The sequence below is a fragment of the Siphateles boraxobius genome, unplaced genomic scaffold (genome assembly GCF_051911475.1).
Source record: "Siphateles boraxobius isolate OS27281-9 unplaced genomic scaffold, OSU_SipBor_1 13, whole genome shotgun sequence".
Lineage (NCBI taxonomy): Eukaryota > Metazoa > Chordata > Actinopteri > Cypriniformes > Leuciscidae > Siphateles > Siphateles boraxobius.
In genome coordinates, this window is record NW_027508733.1 from 20,655,677 (window position 1) to 20,681,911 (window position 26,235).

A 26,235-nucleotide genomic window follows, 5' to 3' on the forward strand; every position below is an offset into this window, starting at 1 on the left:
CGAGACAAACCACCAAATGTTATCAAACATTTTAACTGGTGTTCAGATCACACGAAGATTACATCACATTCCCCACACGTGCAACTCACATCACGTGACTTACCCTCTCCCAGGCATAAAAGAACCAATGAATGCACATCCTGCATATATACATTATCCCAATACACCACAATTTTATATTTTCTATATAAATATGTAATTCTACACATGAAGCTTTTTTTAAACAATTCTGTGTTTTGTTTTCTAATGTAAAGGATCAATAGGAAAGATATGGTTAGTTTAATTGACTGTGTTAAAATTATGATGAAAACATTATAATTGTGTGTTTGGGACATGGCTTTTTATATAAATTATATAATATTTTGGCTTATATAATAATAAAAAAGGCATCTGTTCTAATAAGTTCCCAACATAAATAAATCCAGGTAGTTGCAACATATATTTAGAAAGGAGCATTCCCTGTACAGAACAAGCGAACAATGAGCACAGTTGGAAACTCTTTGATAAGGATGGATTCAAATTCACAGGAAGAACATTGTCTGCTGAAGCGTATTTAGTTTACAACCTCTTCTGTATAAACTTCAGAAACAATAGCCATTGTCATATGTTAATAAGGAATATTTTACCTAAAAATGACAATTCTGTCATAATTTGCTCACCGTCATGTGTCGTTCCAAACCTGTATGACTTTCATCTACGGTAGAAAAAGGAAGAAGTTTAGCAGTATCTCTATTTGGTGCTACTTTTATTACACTGAAAGTAAATGGACGGATGATGTCTGTCAAGCTTCAAAGATGGCAAAAACATGACTAAAGCAAATTTAAAATGTTCTGATGTTAGGCTATATGATACTTAGGAGCAGATTAAAGTTTAAATTGCTATGCTTAATCGTCATCTTGGGAACTTTTTTTAATGTAGGCTACTTGCTTTAAGAGTTGTTCATCCATCTCAGTCAGAACTGAGGGATCATGAAGATACAAATCCCACAACTTAACTTTCAGTAGGCCTACCCTATATTTACGTGAAAGTTTAAAAGTAGCCTATAATTTTAAATAGCCTACATGACAATAATTGTATTGGTAAGATGAATTTCGAACATTATACTCACAAAATGCGTTTGGTTGGTTACAATAAGAGAGCCTGCAATTTTCTTAAAACCTAAAAGATGTCGAAATCATTTTGTAAATTTGCATACAAGGACACAAGGCGGCGACGTTGATGACCGGACGTGATGACGCAGGAACTCTCGCCTGTATACGTGCGCGTTCTTGTGTTAGCTCGGAACAAGTAGAGGACGACGGAGTAAATCGAGGGCTTTCACCAGTATTGTGTTTTCCTTTAGAAACAGGCCCGACGTTCACTCTGTCACACATTTAACAACATTTCACCATGAGAAGGAAGCTGTTCGGCGTAATTGTCGCCATTTGTATCGGCTGGTTCCAAGCCGAGGCTTCTACAGGTAAGGCATCTTGTTTTTCTGTTGATCATGTAACTTAACGTTAGTGCTAACGTTAGCTCGCGAGCTCATTTTTTTGCTGGCCGGCTGTTGACATAAACACGACGTATGCTGCAAGCCGACTGTGTTTACACTGATTTTACCTCATAGTTAAGCGAAATACATAGCTGATGGACGTTTGAAAGGGTTTGAAAGGTTAAAAAGCCGTTTAAACCGTTGGCAAACTCGCGCACGAGCACACGCGAAATGGCCCCTCACGGGGGCTGATGTTTGTAAAATATTTATTTTTCTCTCAATGATGCTCGTTTAGTCATCTCAAATTCCAAAAAGGGACGTAGTTATCAAAAAAATAGTTTATATTCGAATATTAATATAAACAATTAATTAAAAAAAAGCGTTCAGATGTTAGCGACAGTAATGGTAATCACGGCATTAAAGCCCATGTACAAAAAAACACCATGTGGATTTGCTGTTCTTTCATATAAAATAACCTTTAATCCCAACCTAGGGGGTGTTGTAGCCTTCTAAGTTACACATTTCTCAAATTAAGGAGGAATCTTGTCTCTGTGTATCATGCTCGGTTGACGTTTAATTATTGCCAGGACAAATTTTGCTTGTCAGAAATTATAAATGCTTGTCCTTATTCCTGGCAGGTCAGTTAACGTTACTCCAGTGAATTGTGTATTAACGGTAAGCATCAGGCAGCCATGACAACTGGTGCAGGCTGGTTTTGGAGGCATGCTGTCTAGTACAGTAAAACATTAGTTAAGTGTAATGTTAGCCTATAATAATAACGGAAGCATGGGGAGGCAAAACATGTTTCGTCCAATCATTTGGCATGAAGGAAGCATTCAGGCAGCATTTTTCATCTATTAGTCTATCCTTCTTTAACAAAAGGCTTAGCTTAAGCTCATTATAATATCCCATCACTGGAAATGTCACAGGAATCCATGCAAACCCAGTGACCTTGTAGACATGCAACCATCGCTCACTTACAGTAATGAAAGTTTAGCAGTTTAGAATTTAGTTGTAAATCATGTACTGTAAAATGTATTTAAATATGTTAAACAGCATCCCCATACTTTTAGATGCATCAGTTGGTTGAGGAATGAAAATGGCAGAGTAATGAGAGTGATTTTGTTTTATGGTCTAGCACCATTATAACTTTAGTCCCCAACAGCAGCAGCTGATTAATGGTGGGGTCGGTAAATCCGAACCCTAATCAGCTTCAGAGAGCGCTTTAGGATGTGCTTTTCTGCACGTAAGCATTATTTCTTCAAAATGACACAATTTGTGCCAGAGCAACAGATTTGCTCATGCTGTTGTTGCATTGTCTCATAGTAACTTTACATTTGTTATTAGAGAACGTCAGGCCACATAACTGGATGGTGTAAGTCATAACTTCTCAGAATTAAAATGAGAGTTTCAGTACTACTCGTTCTTTATCTCTACTCAATAATTTTGGTTAAAACGAAAGGGCAGGTATTTTATGTTGTGTGTTTGAATGTTTTTGTTCTTGGTATGCTATTGGCAGCCATTTTGAACTTTGGAAAAAGCATGCTGTGGGTGAGGATAGTCCTGTCCTTCAACTTTTTTAAATTATGCTCTAATCTGTGGTCGTATGCAAAAATATATACTTTCAAAACTAGTCACTGGGTTTACTGAACCACTAGTTAACTAGCCTTAAAGTAAAAGTTCACTTCATAATGAAAATTGTCATCATTTACTCACCCTCAAGTTGTTTCAAACCTGTTTGAGTTTCTTTCTTCTGCTGAACACAAAGGAAGATATTTTGAAAAATGTGGGTAACCAGACAGTTGATGGACCCTATTGATATCCATAGTAGGAAAAAAAATACTATGGAAGTCAATGGGGTACATCAACTGTTTGGTTACTGACATTCTTCAAAATATCTTTGTGTTCAGCAGAAGAAAGAAATTCAGCCAGTTTTGAACAACTTGAGGGTGAGTAAATGACAGTGAACTACTCCTTTAAAGTCAGCTTGAAATGTAAATTCATGTTAATGTTGTGAATATTATTATTACACAATGACTATTAGAAAGTAAATCTGACATGTCATAAAAATCAAGTTTGGGCTTGTTTACAATAATGTCAACTGCATTTGCGACAAATTTTGTGTTTATCTCAAAGCAGTCAAAAGTTATGGCGTTTGGAACCATGGTAGCCTTTTTTATCAAAAATCCAAGAACTTCTCCAAACAAGTGGTCTGAGTGTTTTACTGAACATAAGAACTACTTGCATGTGTAAACGCCACAAAGCACAACATTTTTAATAAATAGCAAGCAATAAGATCCTGGTTGATGAGTGATCTTCCAGTGTTGTTTCAGCTGTGCACTCCTATTCTATGGCGCACAGTAAATGAAGACCTGCCAATCTGAATGATCGATCCAATCCAAGCGCGTTGAAGCTGTTGAACAGTGTCTACACATCATCCCTACCCACCTTACCTGAATATACCTCCAGTTTATAATGGTTGAAAGAAAATAATGGAAATATCTATTTGTTAGCTTCTATGATAATCTCCTAGAGGCCGTCAGAATGAGATGAGTCGGTGGCAAATGGTGCATTTTATTCAATTTTCTTTTTATAGAGCTTAATGTCCCTTGTGCATTTAGAAATCTTAAAAGCCTTGTGATTAGACAGTTAAGCCTGGTTCACACGGCAGGATAATTAGGTGCGATTTTAGCCCCGATTTACCCCTTCCGACAATCTTAAGGATGCTCCGATTATCGTAAAATAATCTGATCAGATATTCCTGCCGTGTGTGGTGTGTTAAGAGTGCTCTCGTCTGCTCGGAAGGACGTCGGGACCGCTCCGATCTCAAATCGTGGATGTCCAACATGTTGGATTATTCTGGTCCGATTTCTCATGTGCGGTGTCCCCCGGGGACAAACGAGCACGCAGCCTGTGGACTGCTGCGTGTAGCCAATCAGAAAGCGAGGTGAAGAGGCGCAGAGGAAGAACCGGAAACAAAATCAAAACAGTTGGCGGCATGGCACACCAGAAAGTCCGGTGGACGTGGATTCGGTTAAAAACAAACTACAAACTATCGCAACTGCATCCTCTTCGTCCGCCATGATTGTTTACTCTGAAGTCACGTTTGATTTCGAGGGATTTTGAGAGATTTTCCGTCTGACCTGGGAATGCTCGGGAGTCAAATCGGTTCGTGTGTGATGTGTTGATGTTGCCGTGTGGCTGCGCACCACACACGGTAAGACCAAAACTGTTAGACCCTTGATTTTTTTATCGCCGTGTGTGGGGTCTCTCAGGTTTGGAAAATCGGCCGACAATTTTAAAATCGTCCCGTGTGAACCAGGCTTTACATGCTGTGTAGTTTAATACCTTTAGGGAAGGATATTCCACATTTATCAGCATTCAATCAGGGGCTTGAGCCAAGAAACTGATGATGAAACAAGTGACCTTAAGTCAGTATTTTTTCTGCCAATGAATCCACATGTCGGCTTGTGAGAAAATGACCTTATTGACTTGTTTACTAGAACAGGTTAAGGCCATCCTTAAAAATATTCTTGTTTGCCGTCACCCGACCAACCCTGTCAATTTAGGACCGACCAAATTTTTTTTTTTTCTTTTTTTTTTCCTTCTTTTAGTCCGACCGACTTGCCGGTTGTAACTTGCGTTAAGACCGACCGATTTTTTTTTTACTCTTTAAACAACTAATACAAATTAAATAAAATAATATTAATTATATTTTAGTTAGTATTGTGAAAGTTGCTTATGCCTACATACAAACGTAGGCTACGTTCTTTCTTTTAAATAAAAACCCGTGCGCCGTCATCTATGATTGTTTACACCATTGGTCTACGCATGTCACACTATGGTTTGTACATACGCTTCGTTTCATTCACTGTTCGCGCTTGTTAATGATTAGGGATGAGTACCGAAACTCGGTATTAAACGGGCCCCGGGGCTGAATTTGAGCCATTTCTATATATGATAATATTAAACCATTTGTCTGTGATGAAATTTTGCTATTCGCAGTCCAGAAGAGAGAGAGCGATCTCTCTCGCGGAGCCACAGCGCTCACACATGACAGCCCTGCTTAATGAGTGACAATGAGGACAGAACTAAACATTCAAACGTGGTTACACTTTAGATCTGGGATATTATTCAAATTTTATTTTAGATTTCGGCTTTCAAAGATTAGAAAAAAAGATATTTGAGATGAAACCATTAAAAATCATTCTGTCTAGCGCAACTTCCTTCCCTTCACAGCGATGCGCGGTCATTTCTTCCTAAAACCCAAACGTACCGTCAGAATCAGCACGATCGGTGATTGTTGTAAAGTGCAGACTCTACTGTTGTTAAATTGCGGATGCGTTTAATCATTAAAAGAGCTATTAAAAGCACAAAAATCTGCGCAAGAGACGCGGTTCACGCGACGTGCGCTCCGAAATGGACTGTAAAGAGAGAAGAAAAGTATACTTAACTTTGGGCTTCATGTGCGCATCTAAACTATCAAATATTCATAAAATATAAAAATGACCAGCTCTGAGATTCACTGAAACACAGTTTGTCTTATATGGACGTAAATAGTTGGGAGAAAATGATGGTGCATCATTCACCTATTAGATCTGCACTCGGTCTTAAAGGGGCAGCGTCTAATAAACCTGCTGACGATTGAGCCATTAATGCGAATCAACTACAAAAGGCAGAGAAAATCACCCACAGCTCATGAATGAATAACTTAAAACGTTAATAAGCATTAATCAATGATAAACTATGCAGTGTTATTTTACATTTGATTACTAAATTAAATTTCTTTTCAGACAGAAACACTTAGGCCTACCTGAAAAATAAATTTAGACCTTCCTGAAATTAAAGCACTGTGTAGCCTATATAATTTGTATCTTTGTTTAATTGTATTCTTTTTTTGAACATGTGTTTGTACTTGTTTTTGCTTATCGTATCCTATCTCATGTATATAAAACAAAAAAGCCTGCACACTGCTGCATAACAAATAGCCTAGATATTTTATTCGTTTTGTTAAAGCATTGATTTTTCTTTTGCTATAGATATTTTACATTTCAAAATATAAAGCAAATGTTAATTATTACCTGAATAAAAAAAAATAAAAAAACACCAAAAAGAACCGATAAGAATAAGTACCGTTCAAGTACCGGATCGATAAGCAGTATCGGTAAGAGTAGTAATACCATTAAAACCTTAACAATACCCATCCCTAGTAATGATGCAGTAAATAAAATGTTCGCCGTCACCGTTCAAAGTCATATGGGTTTGGGCACCATAATAAATTCATTCTAAAAAATGCATTAAAACACCTCGACACCGCTTTTACTTTGCACGAAGTTCTGGAAAAACTGTGCCCAGATCTTTTCCCCTCCTTCTCACCTGTCTAACGGTGATCGTGTCGACTGACCTGAAGGAAACCACTAAAATGTTGGTGGAGGAAACTCAAACTATTGAGGACGTCCTAAAATCAAGGTGGTTTCTTTTAAATTGAAATTTCAAAGTGAGCCACCACCTACGGCCTTTTTTTTTTAAACCAAAAATGTGTTTTAGGTGGACAGATCAATACAGTACACAGAACATGTAGGATGTTGGAAAATAACAATGTCTTTTCTGTTAACCAAATGCTTTTTAATATTCGCTATTACTTCAATGCAAGTGAACATGCTCGCCGTTATTTGTTGCTTAGTGACGTGTGTGTTCAAGTAAGCCAGAAATGCGCAGATTCTGCGTAATACGCTGTATGTATTTAATATATCATGAGGACTCACGAGTTGCGTATTTGCGCTAAATCCGCGCAGATTTGGTTCCAAAGTTCATTCTTACCCTTATTTGGCTGGTTGGAGGGTGTTAATTTCAATCCCTGAATGTTGCACTCCTGTTTGTCATTGTGCACAAAACTTCATGCAAATAAATCATCAGAAATATTGCTGACTTGTGCGCGTCTCAAGCGCCCTCTTTGCGTTAAGGCTGATTTATACTTCTGCGTCGGACCTACGCCGGAGCCTCTACGCCGTAGCCTACGCTTTGGTTTTAATTTATATTTCTGCGTCGTTGTCCGTGTTGAAGCACGCAGAGGGAGCATGTGAAACCCGAGGAAGCGGTTTGAGCAGACCAATCACAGCGCTTGCGTCCGTGTAGAATAAACGCGTTGTTACATTTTTGGAGAGGTGCACGTCAGGGTACGCGCACTACGCACAGCCTACGGTGTAGCTACGGCGTAAGTTCGACGCAGAAGTATAAATTGGGCTTTAGTCCTAATGCCTGTTAGTTGTCTGTGGGAATTTTTTAAAAAATTTTCCCCCCATTAAATCTTGAAAAAAAAAATATAGACCTACCTACCAACCCTTTTTTTTTTTTGGCTGTTACTGCAAACCAAAATATTTTTAAGGATGGCCTGATTTAATTATCTAGTAGTGGCAGACTTTGCACCAAGTAATACTTTTGTACTTTACCGTTCTCCCTGTTTGGAGTTATTTACAATTTAGGCTTGAAATATTTAGTCAATATGCTTGTCTTATGGTAACATTAAATCTAAGCACATGTATACACAAATATATGCTCAAATTCCTTTTAGAGCTTGTTTGAGTAGTTTTGAATTTGTGTCTACTCTGGTCCACTTAATGTTGGTGACCTTTCATGATGGTCAAATGAATGAAACCTGTTCTCCTTTCAAAGGGCATATGTTATTTCAGGCTTAAGGCATGTGTGGAGTCACACTGCTCTGAATATAATGTGGATTGTGGACATCTACCCTTTTTACCCCTCCCTGGCTAACTCACTAAAACATTCCTCCATCAGCAATGGACAAATAGGGAGCAGTGCCTTACTCTTGTTTCAAAACCAAACACACTGAAAACATGTGCTACACTGCAGGAGAGAACTACAGGTGTTCTCAGTGTTCTTTTCATTGATGTGGAGGGTTGTTGTTCAAGCCGCTACGCACGTATGTCGTTCATGTTGTGTATTGTTCCAAGGTGATCAGAAGAATTCTGTTGAAATTCTCCATGGGGGATTAGCACAGCACTACCTTGTTTTTCTCCAGAGTACGTGCTTCGAGTCTACATGAACGGCACAATGGTTCAGAGTTCAAAAGAAAAAGTTGTTTTTAGGTTCATTTCTCATTTACACTGTTCATGTCAATTCCGACATTGGCCAACCAGAAAAAATATCAGCTTTTATAACAGTCAACCGTAATCATATGACAAGTCTTAAAGGAATAGCCTACTTAGCTCAAATTAAAATCACCCTCATGTCATTCCAAACCTGTATGACTTCCTTTTTCAGGTTTTTTTATTTCTTTCTTTTCCATACATTAAAATTCAGATGGGTCCAATGTTGTTTTGGTCAAAAGCTGTTGAAACATTTGTCATACAGGTTTGGAATGGCATAATAGTGAGTAAATAGTGACAGAATTTTCATGATGTGGTGAACTCTCCCTTTAAGCCCCGTCAGTCATCATCACCATAACTTCATACCTTTATTTCATATGAATTTTTCTAATTTCATTTTTCACTGCATTTCTTGATATGCTAAGCTTTGGTTTTATGCATGCTTCAACTCATTGTTTTTAAAAATAAAATGCTTCTAATGTTCTTCATTTGGGTTTTGCTATCATGAAGTGTTAAAGTCTTGCACCATGATGCTCAATCCAATTTGTTTCTTATGTATGCCTTCTTTGTCTTCCATTCTAACAGTTTCTCTCTCTTTCTTTTCTCCTCTGCTGTTTCTTTTCTGCCTGCCTGCCTGCTAATTCATATCATCTCAATAAACGGTCCGCTCTAAATCCAATTCACCCATTCACTCGTCAAATGTCCAGCGAGCTTCATAAAATCACCCATGTCTCAGATGAAACTCATTGAAGACGGTGCCGAACTGGATTGTGAGGTCATAGGGAACCCCATCCCTGAAGTTCAGTGGTGGTTCATTGAGGGCGAGCCAGATGAAACAGTCACTCAGCTGTTTGATGGTGCAAGAGAGGATCGTGTACGCATCAACGCCACCTATATTCACCATGCCACCAGCACGCTCGTCCTTACCAACCTAATGCTCAACGACACAGGCATTTACGAGTGCCGCGCCTCAAACGACCCTGACCGCAACGACCTCAGGACCCCACCCAAAGTCAAATGGATTCGTTCACAAGCGAACGTTATAGTATTTGAACGTGAGTTATGTTGTGGAAACGAGGTGTCTCCACTAGTGTAGAGGAAGTCCCGTAGATTGTCCCTTACTTTACCCTCCCTTGCCGCCCTCCCATACCAGGTCACATGACTTCTACACTAGAACCGTCTGTTCTGTCATAGTAATCTGATGCCATATCAGTGCCTAGAGCTTGTGAGATGAAGTTGAACCTTTTAAAGAAATGGCATTGATAAGTTAACGTTACTATCGGTCAGAAGTGTAAATCGCACTAATTGGCATGCCTTTCTGAAAAAGGTCTCTCATTATGTCTCATTAATGTAGGTTGCTTTTTGTAAACTTCTAAAAGGCTCTTTAGATGTCTGGCTTAACCCTTTTGGTGATTTTAGAGCACTTTAGCACACTGCATTGCCCACCTAGTGCTTTTCCACAACAGGTTTTCATAAGCTCATGTCCTCCAAACCAGTTGCTGGTTGGTATAATTTTGTTCCCTCTTCCCATCTGTTTTTGCTTGCAAACTGCTCAGTTTCCCAAGCTCACAGCTAAAATGTACCTTCACTTCTCCTTTGGTAGTGCGCAATGTGTCTTTCGGTGCACATTGTGGTGAACATCTTGTCAGCAATGTTCCGATTGTTCCGTCATGTCCAAAAATGTAATTTTTTTTACAGTACCACAGCGAATCCAGAGGTTGGTGGACTCATTTTAAAGGATAATCGACAGTGAATACTTGGTTTCCTGGATTTCTTTTCCAATATACAGTCAAGATGTTCTGAAAGCTGGCGAAAAGTATAGTTGTGTAACTTTTGCTTTTATGCCTTGGCAGCTTCAGAAATCTTGACCAGTCAACCTGTGGTGAGCAACCAGACTTCTGCAACTCTCAGCTGCAACCTTACCAACCCTACTTCTTCCATCAAAGGCCACTACTGGACCAGGAATGGCAAGACCATTGAAAAATCAGAGTCAACCAGTGACAGCACTTACACTGAATACAAGTATGTTCCTCATGTAAATAATTGTGACTAAATAAGAGCAAAATGTATAACTTTGCTCTTTTGGTAGTAATCAGTTTTGCACATTTAGTGTTTAGCCATCAATCCAGGTCCATTAAAAATAGTGCAGCTTCTCTGTTTGCCTCTGTCTTCTCTGTTCTGTTAAGAGCCTCTGGCACTCCATACTAGCTGACCTTAATTCTCATTAGAGCTGCTGGGTTGGAAAAATATCCATGGGGATGCCAGAGCAGTGTACTGGAAAAGCTGTTTACTTTATTGTTCATATTTGCTTTACTTTACTGTCCTCCCATCCACCTTTATTGATGTGGTGGTTGTTATATTGAGGGCTCTCCATTGGCATATAAAACAGTGAGGGGCGGAAACTTTAATTCTGGTTTTGATTTGTGGGTCTCATTGCTTGTTTTTCTCTCATTGGTAGAATTGAAAAGATTGATCACCTCCATGCTGGAATATATGAATGCGTCTTCCGGTCAGTGCCTCAGGTTAATGATACCATTGAAGTTAAAGGTAAGATAATTTGATGTTGCTGCAGCTGTATTTTTGTGTTTGTGTTCATCACCCATAATTATGCTCTTCCTGTTAGCTCCCCCACATGTAGTGGCCTACAAACACTCTGAAAATGCTAATGAGAACGACAAGGCTGCCCTAGTATGTGTGAGCCATGGATACCCCCTGCCTACTGACTGGAGTTGGTACAAGCTCGTTGAAGATGGAAAGGTAAAGGAAGACTTTACTAAACCGTTGTAATAACATGAGATTGGTACTAGGGGTGGGGCGATATTTTTTTAAACACTATATGGATTTTGACATATCGTATATATATCGATATATTGTTCATATTTAATTCTGATTTCGCCACTTTGCTTGTTTGCCTTCTCTGTGCTGTGCTCGCACCCGCCTCCTTGGTTTTGTTCCCCCTCCCTTTGCGTGCAGTGTTGCCAACTTGGCGACTTTTCAGACCCCTTTAGCGATTTAAGGACATTAGCGATATTATGACATTTTACTATTGTTATTGAAATACTACATTTAATATTACAAAGCTTTAATAATAGTAAATATACTTCTAGTTGTTATGGTAATAGAATTGCTACTAATAATGTTAACTATAGTAATAGAATTGTTACAATATTATCCAATTTATTTATGGTAATAATAATGTTACTAATAACATTTGTGGTTGTACTAGTAGTTATATTAATAATTGTAATATTATATCTAATTCATTGATAATGATAATTGTAAAATGGTGTTCTAGCTGTGCTTTTTTTGCTCTCATCTCTCCGACAGTGAGTTGACACACAAACTCGCCTCCCTCATTCATTTAATTTGCTCCAGATCAATAATGTTGGTGTTACAGGGCTTGAATTTCACAATGGGATTGCGTGTTTTGCGCATTATTTTACTCATTCCCGCAGATTTTGTGCTCTCACCCAAAATACACGCGCACACAAAACCCCTCAGTACTAAATTGTTTTTTTTTTTGCTGCTTATTGCTTATTGTCTTGGTGAGTATTCACGTAAACAGTTATAATTCACTACTTTTTTTACAGTTATGTTTTAAGTGAACGTAAACGGTTAAGAAAACGCGTGTGCAACATTATAATGGATCAGGTCTAAGTGACTGCAGCTTAATATACCTGCTGCCTAATATACCTACTGCCAAATTATAAGATTAAAAATATCTATATAGCAGGTTTTTCTACCTGGTATCGAGGTCAATTTTGGCTATTCACTTTGGAAAGCCACTAGCCACAGTGGCTGTTGAGCGCAAAATTAATGTCAAGCCCTGATCATTTTTAGTGAGTATTATTAGTGATTGACCGATATATGGCCCAATATTTGGCTTTTTTTTTTAATCTCGGCATCGGCCGAAACGTTTTTCTGATCGGTCAATGTGTTGGATGCAGGACTTTTATTTTGACGGTGTTCCAGACTTACTTTTGACGGTTGTCGATCAGCACCTGAGAAGAGAACGGCAGCACCTGATCACACAGCGCTCACTCACATTCTCCGTCTTCATTAGTTTACAATCTGTCAGTCATATCTTATACTTTGTTAGACAGAACTGGTAAACAAAAAGGTAATATAATATATAAAAAGTAATATATATCGGCCATCGACCACCCTGCCCTCTAAGATATCGGCATCGGCAATAAAAAAACAATATCGGTCAACCACTTATTATTATTATTATTATTATTATTATTATTATGAGGGATGTCCCGATCCACAGCATCGGTATCGTGCCGATACTGGCCCAGAACGCGAGATCGGAGGGGAGAAAAAATATGATCCGATACCTATCCAACAATGCTTGAATATTGCATTTCCCTTGCTGCGACATCCAATTAAGTGGCGCATATTGGGCGGTTTTGCGGGCAAAAAATGGGTTTGGGCGGTTGGATAAAAATTGAGCTGGTTTCGGATCAGTTCGGCGGGTTTTTGTAGCCGAAACAACGGCCCTTCAGATCCAGAACACACACACACACACACACACACACACACACACACACACACACACACACACACACACACACACACACACACACCTCTGGCTGACGTGCCCCCTAAACTCACAACAGACACTCCATCCCACTACCTTCGGTGTACTATAAACATGGTTTTGCAATCCGTCTCAGTTTATAAACCGTAGGCTGTAAACGGTATGCTACACAGGATTTTGACGCATATCCAAGCAAGGGTTTGTGCAGAGTGTGGAGCGCGCACTGCATGGCACGGAGCGCGGGCGCGAACACTTCCGTTTTCCTTTCAACAGTGGAAACAACTTAAAATACTCTATCATTTCTGGTCATACAGAAAATAACTTATTTATATGACTTACTTATTTATATATAACTTGCGTCAATATTTATTTTTTTGCGTAGCTTTTGGTGTGCATACAGTTCAAATTAAAATTTTGGTGTTCAACTTTGTGTTTTAAAAATACAACAACCGTTAGTTTTTCGTTTTACGGGTTAAAAAGGAAAAACGAATGGACGCAAAAGTACACGGATCAATGGGTAATTTAAAGCTTGTTAATGATTAACTTTAAACCTGTTGGTAGCTTTAAGTAGCCTCCTGAAGTAGGGCCTAGCCTGGCTGTCTGTATTAATTTTTTTTTGTTGTAGTGTTTGAATAATCTTTCATAATCAACTGTTGTTGTGGACTATATACTGGAGAAGTATTTGTTTTCCATTTGAGAGATGTTTTTAGTTGCTAATTGAGCAAAGTGCTTCCATTATATTTTATTAGGCCTAGTATTAGTTCAAGAATAAAATAGAATAAAAAAAATGTATCGGATTAATATCTGTATCGCAAACAGCCAAAGCTGCAGCATCGTAATTTATCGGTATCGGAAGTGAAAAAGTGGTATCGGGACATGCCTAATTATTATAGTTGTATTAATAGAATTTTCACAAATAATATTCAACCCAAGTTAAATAAAATAATTGTAACATAATTTAATACACAGCTCTGTGGAATCCTTGATTCTGATTGGTCAATCATGCCATCCAGCGGTATGTTATTCTCTGGTAACAACCGTTGAAAACTGTTAACACAGGCTCGTCCAGGTAACGGTCACTGTAGTCAACGCTTTACTCTTGCTAAAAAAACTTTTTTCCTTGTGGAAGTTTTGGGTTTGGTGAGCTAATAAAATATTAAAACTCAAATCAATATTTTGTGTATGTTATTTGTCATCCGGTAATGCGGACTCGCTCTCTTGTTTTATACAAATCCGGCTGCTGCCATTTTGCAACGATGGTTTTGTACACTGTAATGTATTATAAGATAACAAATGGGTATGATTTTAAAACGATATCTCTCATTCCCATAGTTATTTGAATGGCATGATTGTACCCTATTCCTTAAATGTCTGTCTGGTTTGAACTTGCCAATTGTTAGCAACTTTTCTCTGCGTAAGCTTTTAGTACTAGTACAATAAATCGATGCATCAAGCGATTCTGGATCGATTTTGAGAATTTCAGTATGCATTGCGATTCTCCCTCCAATCAATTTTGAGCTTAGTTTTTAGCTTAGTTTTAGGGATTTTTGAACCAAATCCTTCAGCCTTAGTAACTTGACAGTTTTTGTCTTCAACACACAGGTGTCAATTGTCAATGGCACTAATGACAAGTATGAGATCAAAAGCACCCCCAACAAGACCACGCTGTACGTAAAAGATCTGAACATCGAACAGGACATGGGCAACTACGAGTGCCTCGGCACCAGCGATGCGGGAAAAGGCCAGGATAAGATTCAGCTGCGTGTGCGCAGCAAGCTGGCCGCCCTGTGGCCATTCCTCGGGATTGTCGCTGAGGTCATCATCCTCGTCACCATCATCTTCATCTACGAGAAGAGGAGAAAGCCCGACGAGATCACTGACGGTATGTGACGGAACCGTTTAAGTCATAATTGTTTCACTTTCCATTTTCGTGAATGTACAAATGATCACTGGATGAAATTTTACATTTTTGTTTATGAATTCGTAATGGAGCAAGATCCTATTTCAGTTTGATTTTGTATGTTTGTTTTATTTGGCTGTAGTGTGTGGCTGTGCCTTAGCTGAGTCTATTTTTATGATTTACGTTGTTTGTTTCTCTGTTCGCTGCTGCTTTTACGTTGTGGTAAGTGCTCAACTGCATGTCAGACTGAAGTGGATTTGCTTAAGCGAGTGGTTTTGGGGTTTTGAATGCTCTCGCTGATAGCCTGAAAAGTACAACTCTTTCACTGGCAGTTTGTCTTAAATAAGATGATAAAATGAACCAGATTCCTTCTACTTGGTTTTAAGAAAAGCAACTTTATCGGTTCTCCAGTAGCCAGTGAAAGCGTTCAGCTGAGTCTGACATTTTGCAGTTCAGAATGGGTTTTGAATGTCAAGGTATACATCATAACATAATGACATTCCATACGGATCGTTACATTGCTTTGCATGTTCTCTGCATCGTCTTCTCATTGCATGATATTCTTCAGCCCTACATTCTAGCAGTGACTTCCTCTGCATCTCAGTTGTTTCTGAGAGGCAGCACACATATGGCAACAAGGGTGGCAAAATATTTAATCCCAACTTTATTACTTTGACCGTTTTTGTTATTCTGAGTGTGTTTTCTGCATGAAAACCTGGGAAAATACCTATTTTTTACACTCTGATTCTGTTTTTAAAAGAATGTGTTTGTTGGGTGTCAACTCACATCTTATTTAAAGTTACTTTTCTGATTGTCTAACTGTCTGAAGCACAACCTTGCCAGTAGCTGTGATATTTTACTAAAAAGTCATGTGACTTCAAACCCCCTAAAATACATATTTATAATTTTATTTTACATATTATAAATCTATATTTAATATATACATTTACTTGAAAGATTATGTTTAAAAACATTAAATGCAACAATAATGACTAGGGCTGGGTAAAAAATATCGATTTCTCGATTTTAATCGATTCTCATTTTTACGAACTGATATCGATTCTTAAATCCCAAAAATCGATTAGTCATCCTGTTTTCAGTTGATGAATGAATGGAACATTGTAGCGCGCATCCCATCCAATAAACGCAATAATCTTTGTGCTTTGTTACTATTGATATGAAACAAAGTCTCAGATTTCAAATTACGTCCATTTTCTTACGAAATTCAAAAATATACCGTTTTGGCGCTGTGGCGTGAGATCGCTCTGGCGCAGCTCAAGAGAAGCAACAGCGCCGAGCACACATGATCTTCTCTTCCGCCTTAATATTACCAGTTACAGCGTGAAATAAACATGAATGAGCATCTGAAAGTGTGTTAAAAGATAGAGTATAACTTATCGAAATCCTTATTGTCACATGGAATCGCTCAATCATTGTTTCAACCGAGGAAAGACGTCAGTGAAACAGCTTGTAAACAATGTCATGTAACGTCACATTTACCTCAGAAAAACCATATCCAGTGACCATGAACTCGTTAGTCAGCTAGAAAAATTAACTCTAGAGAGGAGCATTTTGCTAAATATATGCACCATATTACATATGCATTTTATGTTATTTTATAATTATTTTATGTTTTTCAATATTTAATGCATGTTTGAATAAATCTGGCAAGTTTTTATGACAGCCACCATTTAAATGTTTATATTTCATATAACTTTATTATTAGAAAAATAAATAAGTGTAATTGTTTGTATACAAATCAGTAAATCTTTACCTTCAATATTAGGCTATAGTAGGCTAATGAAACAATTTTAATGATACAACTGACTCCCATAGTTTACAGCATTGGTTAAGAGATTTTTTTTCCTTGAGAAAATTTGCCATGTATTATACCTGATATCCAAAATAATCAATATTGAATCGAATCGAAATCGAATCGAATGGCAAGCTTGTGAATCGAAATCGAATCGAATTGTGAAATTTGTGTCAATACCCAGCCCTAATAATGATGTTAAACACCCTTAAAATGCTTATTTATATAAAAATTCCCCACAAATATATAAATAAATAATACCCCCACAAAATGCATGTTTTTTTTTAAATATAAATTTTTATTGTGACGAAGCACAAATGTGTGTGTGTGTGTGTGTGTGTGTGTGTGTGTGTATATATATATATATATATATATATATATAATTTTTTTTTTTTTTTTTTTTTTTTTGTACATTTGATATACAATTTAGTTTTGTTTTATTTATTGTATGCCGTTTGTTGAAGATAATTATTTTTTATGCAGTACATAGTGTCTGATAGACACAAATTATAATTCTTTTCATTTCCACACAGCCGTTGTCATGTCCACAGATTTGCATGCGTGTCAGAGGCAGGGCATTTTTCAGTGCTTGTTTTTCAATATGAAGTTTCTGGTCAATATACTGATTTCAGAAGTCCAGTGCAGGAGTTTACAAATGTGATATAATGCTGTTTGAGAGCTTCATCATGATTGATGCAGAAAAGAACCATGTTTTTCTCAACATTACATGTGTAGGTGAGGTTGTGCTACAAACAAATGATACTTGATTGGAAACGTTTGTTCTTGGGTTGAAAACCACTAACCGTATCCTTTCAATCTAACATCAGACTGCATGGTTAATGTAAATGCATTATTCTGCATGAATCATTATTAGTAGTGCTGTAAAAAGAGTCATAGCTTTTAGATGACGTGTACAGATTTTTCAGTAGAAAAAAACAAACAAATTAAGAATTTAAACAAGGTTTACTAGTCCCCGAATCACATTACTCATTAGGCGCTGAGGCTGTCAAACTAGAGCTTAGACAAGCTACTGCAACTGTACTAGTAGACTAGTAAACATGCATCATCTTGTAAAATTAGTGTTTTAACGCTTTTCTTTTTCTTTCCATGTCTTCCTGCTTGCTGTAGATGACGACTCAGGAGCTGCACCACTGTAAGTGTTTAGTAATATTTGTGATGAGATATTGATGTGCAGATATCTGTGCAGTACAGTCGAAGGAACTTCTAGGCCGTGTTGAAGTCTAGACTAGCCTCTCGATGTGCTTCTAGCGCAGGACATTCATATGCACATCAAAGAGAGATCTGACGTACCGCCGTGTTTTACAGGAAGAGCAACGCAGCTACTAACCACAAAGACAAAAACGTCCGGCAAAGAAACTCCAACTGAGAGGAGAAAAGGTAGTATTCTTCAAGTGTTTATTTAGAAAGTCAATAAATGTATACATTTAATCTAATCAAATTTAATCTATATAAGGATTTTTGACTTATTTTTTAATGTGTATGTAAAAAAAAATATATATATATATAAAAAAAATATATATATATATATATATATATATATATATTATGGACTTGTTCATAAATTCATTATAAAATATAAACTGTAATCTTTTTTATTTTCTGTATTAAATTATTTTAAGCATTTTAATATAGAAATATTTTTTTAATGAATTGTTTTATTTTGTCCATGTAATATATGTGTATTCATAAATAAAATTATTGATTATCGTTTCTATGATCAAAATATATTAAAATACAGAAAATGAATTAAATGTTTTATTAGTTTACATTATATTACATTTTTAAATAAAAATAATCAATTTTATTATACTTTTAAATTATTTTTGTCTATGCATATTTTAAAAAAACTACAGTAATTTTTTGGTCTTTATAAAATTTATGAAAAACATCTGTAATGGGATATAAAGATACAAATTAAAAAAAAATTATAACATAAAATGGTGTATGCATATTAACATTTTTTTATTTAATGTAATATACATCTTTTATTTATGTGTATGTATGTTTTTTTATTTTTATTATATGAACTACAATCAGGTTTTGTTGCTTTGTTTTGTTTGTTTCAGGTGTCTCGATGACTACTGCTGAAGACATGCAGAGTACTTTGGTTTGAGTAGCACATTATAGTGCACCCTGCGGTTCCTTAACCTTCTGCTTGAGTGTAAATGTCTTGAGATATTAATTGGTCTCCTTTTACTTTTATCCGTTTCTGTAATGTGCTGCCAGCAGATGTATTTAAAGTGGTTCTGGGGGGGAAGGGGGGAGATTGCATGATTGTGTTCGTGCTGTAGAAGTGTGTTTAGTGAAAATTAATGTGGGAATTAACCCCGTCTTCCTGGCTTCTTTCACTGTTCTCCACGAGTGTATGCACCGCGACTTTCTGAAACTCCTACCGAGTGTGAGATCAGATCACGGTTTCAGCAGCATGAGAATTTGATGATGTTCAGATTGCTGAAACAACCATTTTCTGTGGCAGCAGTCAAATGACTCATTCAATTTCTTTTTGGCAGTCATTTTCCTTCCTGCAAGCCTTAATGTTCAACCACTTTATTGTACATGCTGTTTTTAATTATAAAAATTATTTAAATTAACAACTTTTATGTGCAGCACTCTTGTTGTTGCTGCATATTAAAGTGCACTGTTCCATGTGGATGGTCAAATGACACTTTATATTGTCTGGCTAACAATTTTCCGTTTAATTTCTAACAAGCTTATTTTCAACTTGCTTTTGATGGTTTCCAATGTTGAATTTTAGGGTTCCTCCTGCCATTTAAACCCATAAGGACCAAGTGCGAGTGCAGTGTTCCTCGGATAATCTGATATATTGTTTCCCAAATTCTAACATGGAGAATAATGACATGGTTATATATATTTAGGTTAAGTCAGTGAAGTTGGGATTTTAGTCAAGGCTTGTTTTGTTGCTTAAATGATACTTTCCTATAGACCGTCATACTTGCATTGTAATACATTGTGAAGTATAGTGTCTGGATGTGTGCTATTTCCAAGTTAAGAGATGTGTAAAATTTAAGACCTTGATGGAAGTGTATAAATCATTTTGCCTTAGCTTCATAGGAAATACACGGTCTATTGTACTGACTTGCACAATCTGAATAAATGTTTGATTTGAACTTTTGAATATTGCTTTGTTTATGTGAAGTGATTTACTGTATAAATCATTAGAGATGCAGCAGGACTGAAGAATCCGCGTGTTCTTTGAGCCGCCAGAAGGGGGCGTCGTTAACTCATTTATTCGCTTCAGTTGTAGGGAGCGGCTCTACGTGACAAAGCTCACAGCATTGTTATATTGGAGACAAGAAACCTCCATGTAAACCTTCATGTACTTTGACTAGTCACCCATATTATTAGCCTACTCGTATTCATAGTAATTAAGTCAATGCGGATATTCCCAAGCTATCGCAAAAACTTTGGAGAGCCATGTATTTTGGCCGGATCTACTAGGCCTACTTCTGATGAACATACTTTTCAAATTCTGAATTAAATACGGCTTTTGTCGAATGTCTAGGTGGTGTAATTGCAACGAAAACGTCTCAGTCATTAACATGCATATATTAAAGTAGTTTGGCATCTCTTACTATTTCAATAACAAGCAGTGGAGCTATTTTGAGAATATAATTTGAAATAGCCTACTTTGAAAAACCTGGGAAAAAGACATCTGACAAAGTGGCATGAATTTTTGAAGACATTTTGACCTTTTGATGACACTTTGTTCAGGACAAATGGAATAACCTATAATAACCCTAATTATTCATGAATGAAAATAATATTTTAATTGGTCACAAACCTGCCATTTTAATCAAATCATGTTTTTTGTTTTGCTTTGAAGATGGTATTTTTCAAATATGCATGAGATCAAGTCAAATAAATTTCCTCGTTCTTAAAATATGCCGGCCTCTTTTTTTTCTTGAAATGTGTAAATGGACATGCATCCTCACCACAGGCTACTACTAGGCTATATGCTGCTAACCTATATTTAACACAAAGAAACGCAGAATTAATCGCACAAGCGCATCTCGGCCCATTTCCCACTAATTTCTCCCTGCTATATGCCTGTGAACACAGAGCTTGCGATGCGTTTCCAGGTAAGGGAGTGAACGCGTGCAGCCATAGCAACGCTCCTGGTGTAGTTGTGTCTGGTGACACAGGGACGCGGAGTAAAGCCACTAACTGCCTACGTCCGCGCTTTCGCAATCTGGCAGTGTCAGGGTTCATTTCAAAGGAACCCTGTCATGGACGAAGCGGAGGACGGCGATGAAGACCACAAAGAGATCCTTGACTCTTCCTCCAGGATGAAGAGTGCAACACCAGGAGGGGGAGTAACGAGCAGGATCTCCAACAACAAGGATTTCGCCTCGGTCTCCTATGGATGCAGCACGGAATCCACAGCGCTCCTCAGTCACGGAGATGTTTCCAGGAGCGGCTTTGACGGTGAGGTTGGCACCGGAATGAGATGCGTTATCAACGGAGACTGCCGAAGAAACGACAGCTTGTCCTCAGTCCTCTCCAAGCAGGAGAAGCAGACAGGTGGAGGCTTCACAGCATCTGTATGTCACTCAAGCACCTCCAGCATGGACGGCTCGGTCACTCCTGCCCCGACCGCCGACAAGAAGGACTCTAGGGTTTCCTTCTCCAACGCCCCCCCTGCCCACGGACCGACCCCGAACCAGCAGGACCATTCTGTGGGCTTTCCCAAGTCTGAGGATGGCCAGATCTCGGCAGATGATGGGGAAACCAGGGACAATCAAACTTACATGCAGAGGCAGTTTAGCGCCATGCTACAGCCCGGGGTCAACAAATTCTCCCTGCGTATGTTTGGGAGCCAAAAGGCTGTGGAGAAGGAGCAGGAACGAGTCAAATCCGCTGGCAACTGGATTATTCATCCGTACAGTGATTTCAGGTAGGGGCGATGGGGTAACACCTATGGAGACTCAATACCTGGTTACAAATTCCCATGAATTCTGTAAAATAGCTGGCTTTTCTGGTATAAAAAGGTGCGTTTCTGTAAAATATTAAACATTTTGTTTGACAAAAAAAAAAAAAAAAAATGAAGATATCCCACGGTCAGTAAAGAGCAACACTGAACAAAATCATGGTAACAGGGTTGACTATTTAAGGTCATCCTCTTCTTACAAATAACACTTTAAAATGCAGTGAAAGTAAAAAAAGAAAAAAGTAACAGTTGAACTTTTAAAGTTCAATTAGCCATTAGTGGTCTAGGTATTAACACTACAAGAAAGAGATTTTAACGCTGATATTTATTCATTCGTTCATTCGAACGTTCATTCATTCACAAATTCAGAATCACATCAGCTGTTAATTGTACAGTCAGGGGCAGGTGGTCCTCTACTAACAAATAAGGTGGCACTTATGCTTATACATTATTTATAAATAAGGTGGCACTTGTGTATACACCTTGTTTGTTAATAATGTCATCTTAAAATGTTACATTTATTAGAGGACATATTTAAATAGTCAGCCCTGTTACTGTGACTTTGTACAGTGAACAGCTGATGTGATTCTGAACACTAAATATTTGTGAATGAATAAATATCAGAATTAAATTCTCTTTCTTTTAGTGTTATGTTCTAGACCGCAATGGCTAATTGAACTTAAAAATGTCTTTTAATGTTTGTTTAGCCATTCTGCTCTAGTTCATAACACTACAGGGTGTGCTGATATTTATTCATTCATTCACATATAATATTATACAATAATATATTATACAATAATATTTAGTGTTCAGTCTCACACCAACTGTTCACTGGTCACAATAACACGGTTGACTATGGGACTACGACTAAGACCATACACATTTTAGGATGACATTATTAACAAACAAGGTTGCAAAGTAATTGTGATGTCAATTTGACAGTCTTCTAAAAATTCATTTTAATTAACATTTTATTAAGTTTAATTTTTATTAAACTAATTTATGCATCAACTCTGTTACCATCATACCAGTATCAGGTTTGAGGGACACAAAAGGAAACCTTTTCCTGGAACAATCTATTGGCTTGAATATCAAACATGCACAATTTTATAATTAGTAATAAGGATTGGGAACTCACATTCACTTGATATTTTAGCAAACTCATTAATCAACAAAATTAATCATTGATGGCCAACTTGCACCAGCTGTTATGTTTAATGTAATCAGGTGTGTATAATTTACCAGAAAATTTATGGAAATCCTTTTGCGTAAAAGCCGGATAAACTGCAAAGGGAAATTTAGTCAGGACACTTACTTCAAAATCCAGAAATGATCTCCTCAGCCTCTCATGATAAACTCTGTGATGAAACGCAATCAAAAAAGTGGGAATAAAACTTTCTTGTGGAGCCTTACTGACACTGACCCTGGACCAGATAAGAACTGATCTTGTTTATTACTATAGCTCAACAATATAATTCAGTGGTTTGTTTGTTGTTCACACAGCAAGCACTTTTAATAATAGTGTCCTCTGTTGTCTTTGCTTAATTATGTCCCAGGACAGGGAGACAAGAAGGCTTTCCTCAAATACAGTGACAAACAGGTTGATTTTATATCAAGTTACCTCCAAAAAAGGCTGTTAAACATAATGGTTCAGTTTTAGGCAGTAGCTATGATCTTTTGATTGAGACAGACCATTAATCAGTTTGACCAATATTTTTCATAATCATTTGCTGGGTCCCCAAAGAGTAACACTCAACAATGTTAGTACACCAACTGTGCATTCAACAGGAGATGACTCATTTTGTGTAAACCATAACCATACTTTTGTAATAGCCATTCATTATGAGGCGAGAAACACATAGCAGAAATAAAAGATTTTACAGACTATCTAACTAACTATTAAAAATAATAAAACATAAATGCAACAAATCATATAAAAACAATTAAATAATAATAATGAATAGATAAATAAATACACCATTCTCTGATTTCCAATATAAATTTCATTATTTTAATATAAGATATATACACCAAAAATTGAAGTAATCTTTCATAAAAGTATCAGGCATAAAAATAATTAAAAAATAATCGTTAAAACACAACACAACAAAATAATAATAATAATCTAAATAAAATAAACCATTCTCTATTTTCAGATACCCAGCTCAGTGTATCAGTGCAATATTTTATATATAATTAAAGAAAATATAATAAAAAACAATAATTAATTCTCTCTTTTTAGATACCCAGTTCAATGTTTTAATGGAATATTTTAGATATAAAATAATAAAACTAAACGTTCATAAAAATACTAATATATAATATCTATATTCAAATAATTTATATAAATATATATATATATAATTCATCAAAATAATAATAACAATCCATTCAGTACAATATTTTAATGGAATATTTTATAATTAAGGCTAAGTACACTATCTCATACAGAGAAAGAAAACTCAGGGGGGGAAACTGTCCTTTTTTTCCCAACATCAGCATCATTACAAATTCTTTTACGCTCTCTGCTCGTTGTGCCAATAACTTTTCATGCACATGTTTTTCTGTTCATGCACGGAAACAAAGAAAGAAAAGAAAATGTATAATGGATTTGTTCAAGCTAGTCTTCGTATTTATTCATAATCACACGTTGCAGTGCAGGCCGGTGACCTATTATTATTTGCACAGAGAAGACAAACGGAGAACTGCATTTAAATGAGCTTTATGTGATGAGCACATATTATTAGATCACTGCATAGTTTGCTTGAGAAAGCTCAGTTATGATCGCTTCTGAAGTTTTGGTTTCAATACCACAGACAGCTTTGCAATCATGTCACCATATATGATCAATAAATGATTGATACACCTTAAGAAAAGCTACTTAGATCTTAATGTCACACTTAAATTTCAAAAATCTGTAAGCCAAATCATCCCGTCTGTATCCCTTTCTCAGCGTCCTTGTGGTGACCTTGCATAGGTTGACTATTATTTATTGGTACAATATCTCACCATATTGATTTCATCCAACAGGCACTATATCACACGAAAGCGGTTTTATTACGCCTACATCGCCTCTCGTGTGCGTGTAGCGTGTTTGTCAAGGGGTTATTTATAGGATGTGTCCCTGTCTCACCGAACGCACGAGAACTGAATTTCATTTCCTTATTCTAAAGGTGTGCCTCTTATGCCAAATACATGAAAAATGCCATATTAGATTGACATACGGCAAACAAGAAATCAAAACAGTTCCCAAAAAACAGCCTCATATTAACATAAGGTGTCCATGCACCAAGCTAAATAATGAATTCATGCACACAACTCTACCTTGAAGACTAGAATTTACAAATGAAAATATTCAGACATTTTGTTTCAGACACTGAAATGCCTATTTTTTTTGCAATTTATCAATAAAATAAAAATTCTGCGGCATTTTTGCACATGCATTTAAGCGTATGACCTGATTCATTGAATTCATGTACCCGTTCCTTCATTCTCCACATAGGTTCTACTGGGATTTCACAATGCTAATGTTTATGGTGGGCAACTTGATTATCATTCCTGTGGGCATCACCTTCTTCAAGGAGGAGACCTCCACCCCTTGGATTATCTTCAACGTAGTGTCCGACACGTTCTTCCTCATGGACCTGGTGCTGAACTTCCGTACAGGCATTGTCTACGAAGACAACACAGAGATAATACTGGACCCAGAAAAGATCAAGATGAAGTACCTGAAGACGTGGTTCGTGGTAGACTTTGTTTCATCCATCCCGGTGGATTATATCTTTCTCATCGTAGAGAAAGGCATCGACTCTGAGGTTTACAAGACTGCCAGGGCATTGCGGATCGTGCGCTTCACCAAGATTCTCAGTTTACTGCGACTACTTCGACTGTCCAGACTGATTCGTTATATCCATCAATGGGAAGAGGTAAGATGGGCTTCATTGTTGAAGTCAAACACGATCTTTCGATTTGTGACAATGTGAAGAAATTTAAATATTCGCTTCGACGAAAGGAGTAATTTGTACTCATTTAAAATTGGTTTTATTCCACATTGAATAGATTATCGGTCATCTCATGATGGCTGCCATTTGAGATAAACAAAATAAATGAATCATGGCTGATAGCTTCGGTAGCCTAACTCAAAAATAATTGCTTCTGCTGGATATACACAATGGCTGCATCCGAAAGCGCATAGGCCTACTCTCTTCTTTTGAATAATAAATTAATTCACGACCATAGACTGTAAGAAAGATGGTCGACGCACCTTCAGTCTCTTCCACAGTAGAAAACTGAAGCGGCAAATGTCCCAATATGGCGCTGACATCTTTCGCTGATTTGAACCTGATTCTGCGCAGAAACGGTTAGTACAGTTTACTGCAGAACAACTCATTATATCGGTGTGACATAAACAATTATGGAAATATAGAAATTAA

General features: G+C 37.1%; 2 protein-coding genes across 7 annotated transcripts in view; both read left to right on the plus strand.

Annotated features, from left to right (window-relative positions):
- The first annotated feature begins 1,208 nt into the window (after positions 1-1,208).
- On the plus strand, positions 1,209-19,990 carry bsg (basigin). Of its 5 annotated transcripts, none has more exons than XM_077226434.1 (9): positions 1,244-1,459; positions 9,285-9,632; positions 10,431-10,599; positions 11,036-11,124; positions 11,201-11,334; positions 14,723-15,002; positions 17,962-17,986; positions 18,160-18,231; positions 18,921-19,990. In XM_077226434.1, the coding sequence occupies exons 1-8, from the start codon at positions 1,390-1,392 to the stop codon at positions 18,218-18,220; spliced, it is 1,176 nt and encodes a 391-aa protein (XP_077082549.1). In that variant the 5' UTR covers positions 1,244-1,389; the 3' UTR covers positions 18,221-18,231; positions 18,921-19,990. The 5 variants fall into 5 exon arrangements, with proteins under 5 accessions (XP_077082552.1, XP_077082549.1, XP_077082548.1 ...); XM_077226433.1 differs by having other exon boundaries at positions 18,160-18,234; positions 18,921-19,048; XM_077226435.1 differs by having other exon boundaries at positions 17,974-17,986; positions 18,160-18,234; positions 18,921-19,048.
- Positions 19,991-20,968: 978 nt separating this feature from the next.
- hcn2b (hyperpolarization activated cyclic nucleotide-gated potassium channel 2b) overlaps positions 20,969-26,235 on the plus strand; it is a 32,045-nt gene continuing 26,778 nt past the window's right edge. The window contains exons 1-2 of one of the 2 annotated variants that reach the window (XM_077226430.1): positions 20,969-21,769; positions 25,305-25,728. In XM_077226430.1, the coding sequence (XP_077082545.1) occupies positions 21,102-21,769; positions 25,305-25,728 (1,092 nt within the window). In that variant the 5' untranslated portion in view covers positions 20,969-21,101. Of the gene's footprint in view, positions 21,770-23,118; positions 23,185-25,304; positions 25,729-26,235 lie in introns of those variants that run through there. The other variant, XM_077226431.1, reaches the window with a different exon arrangement.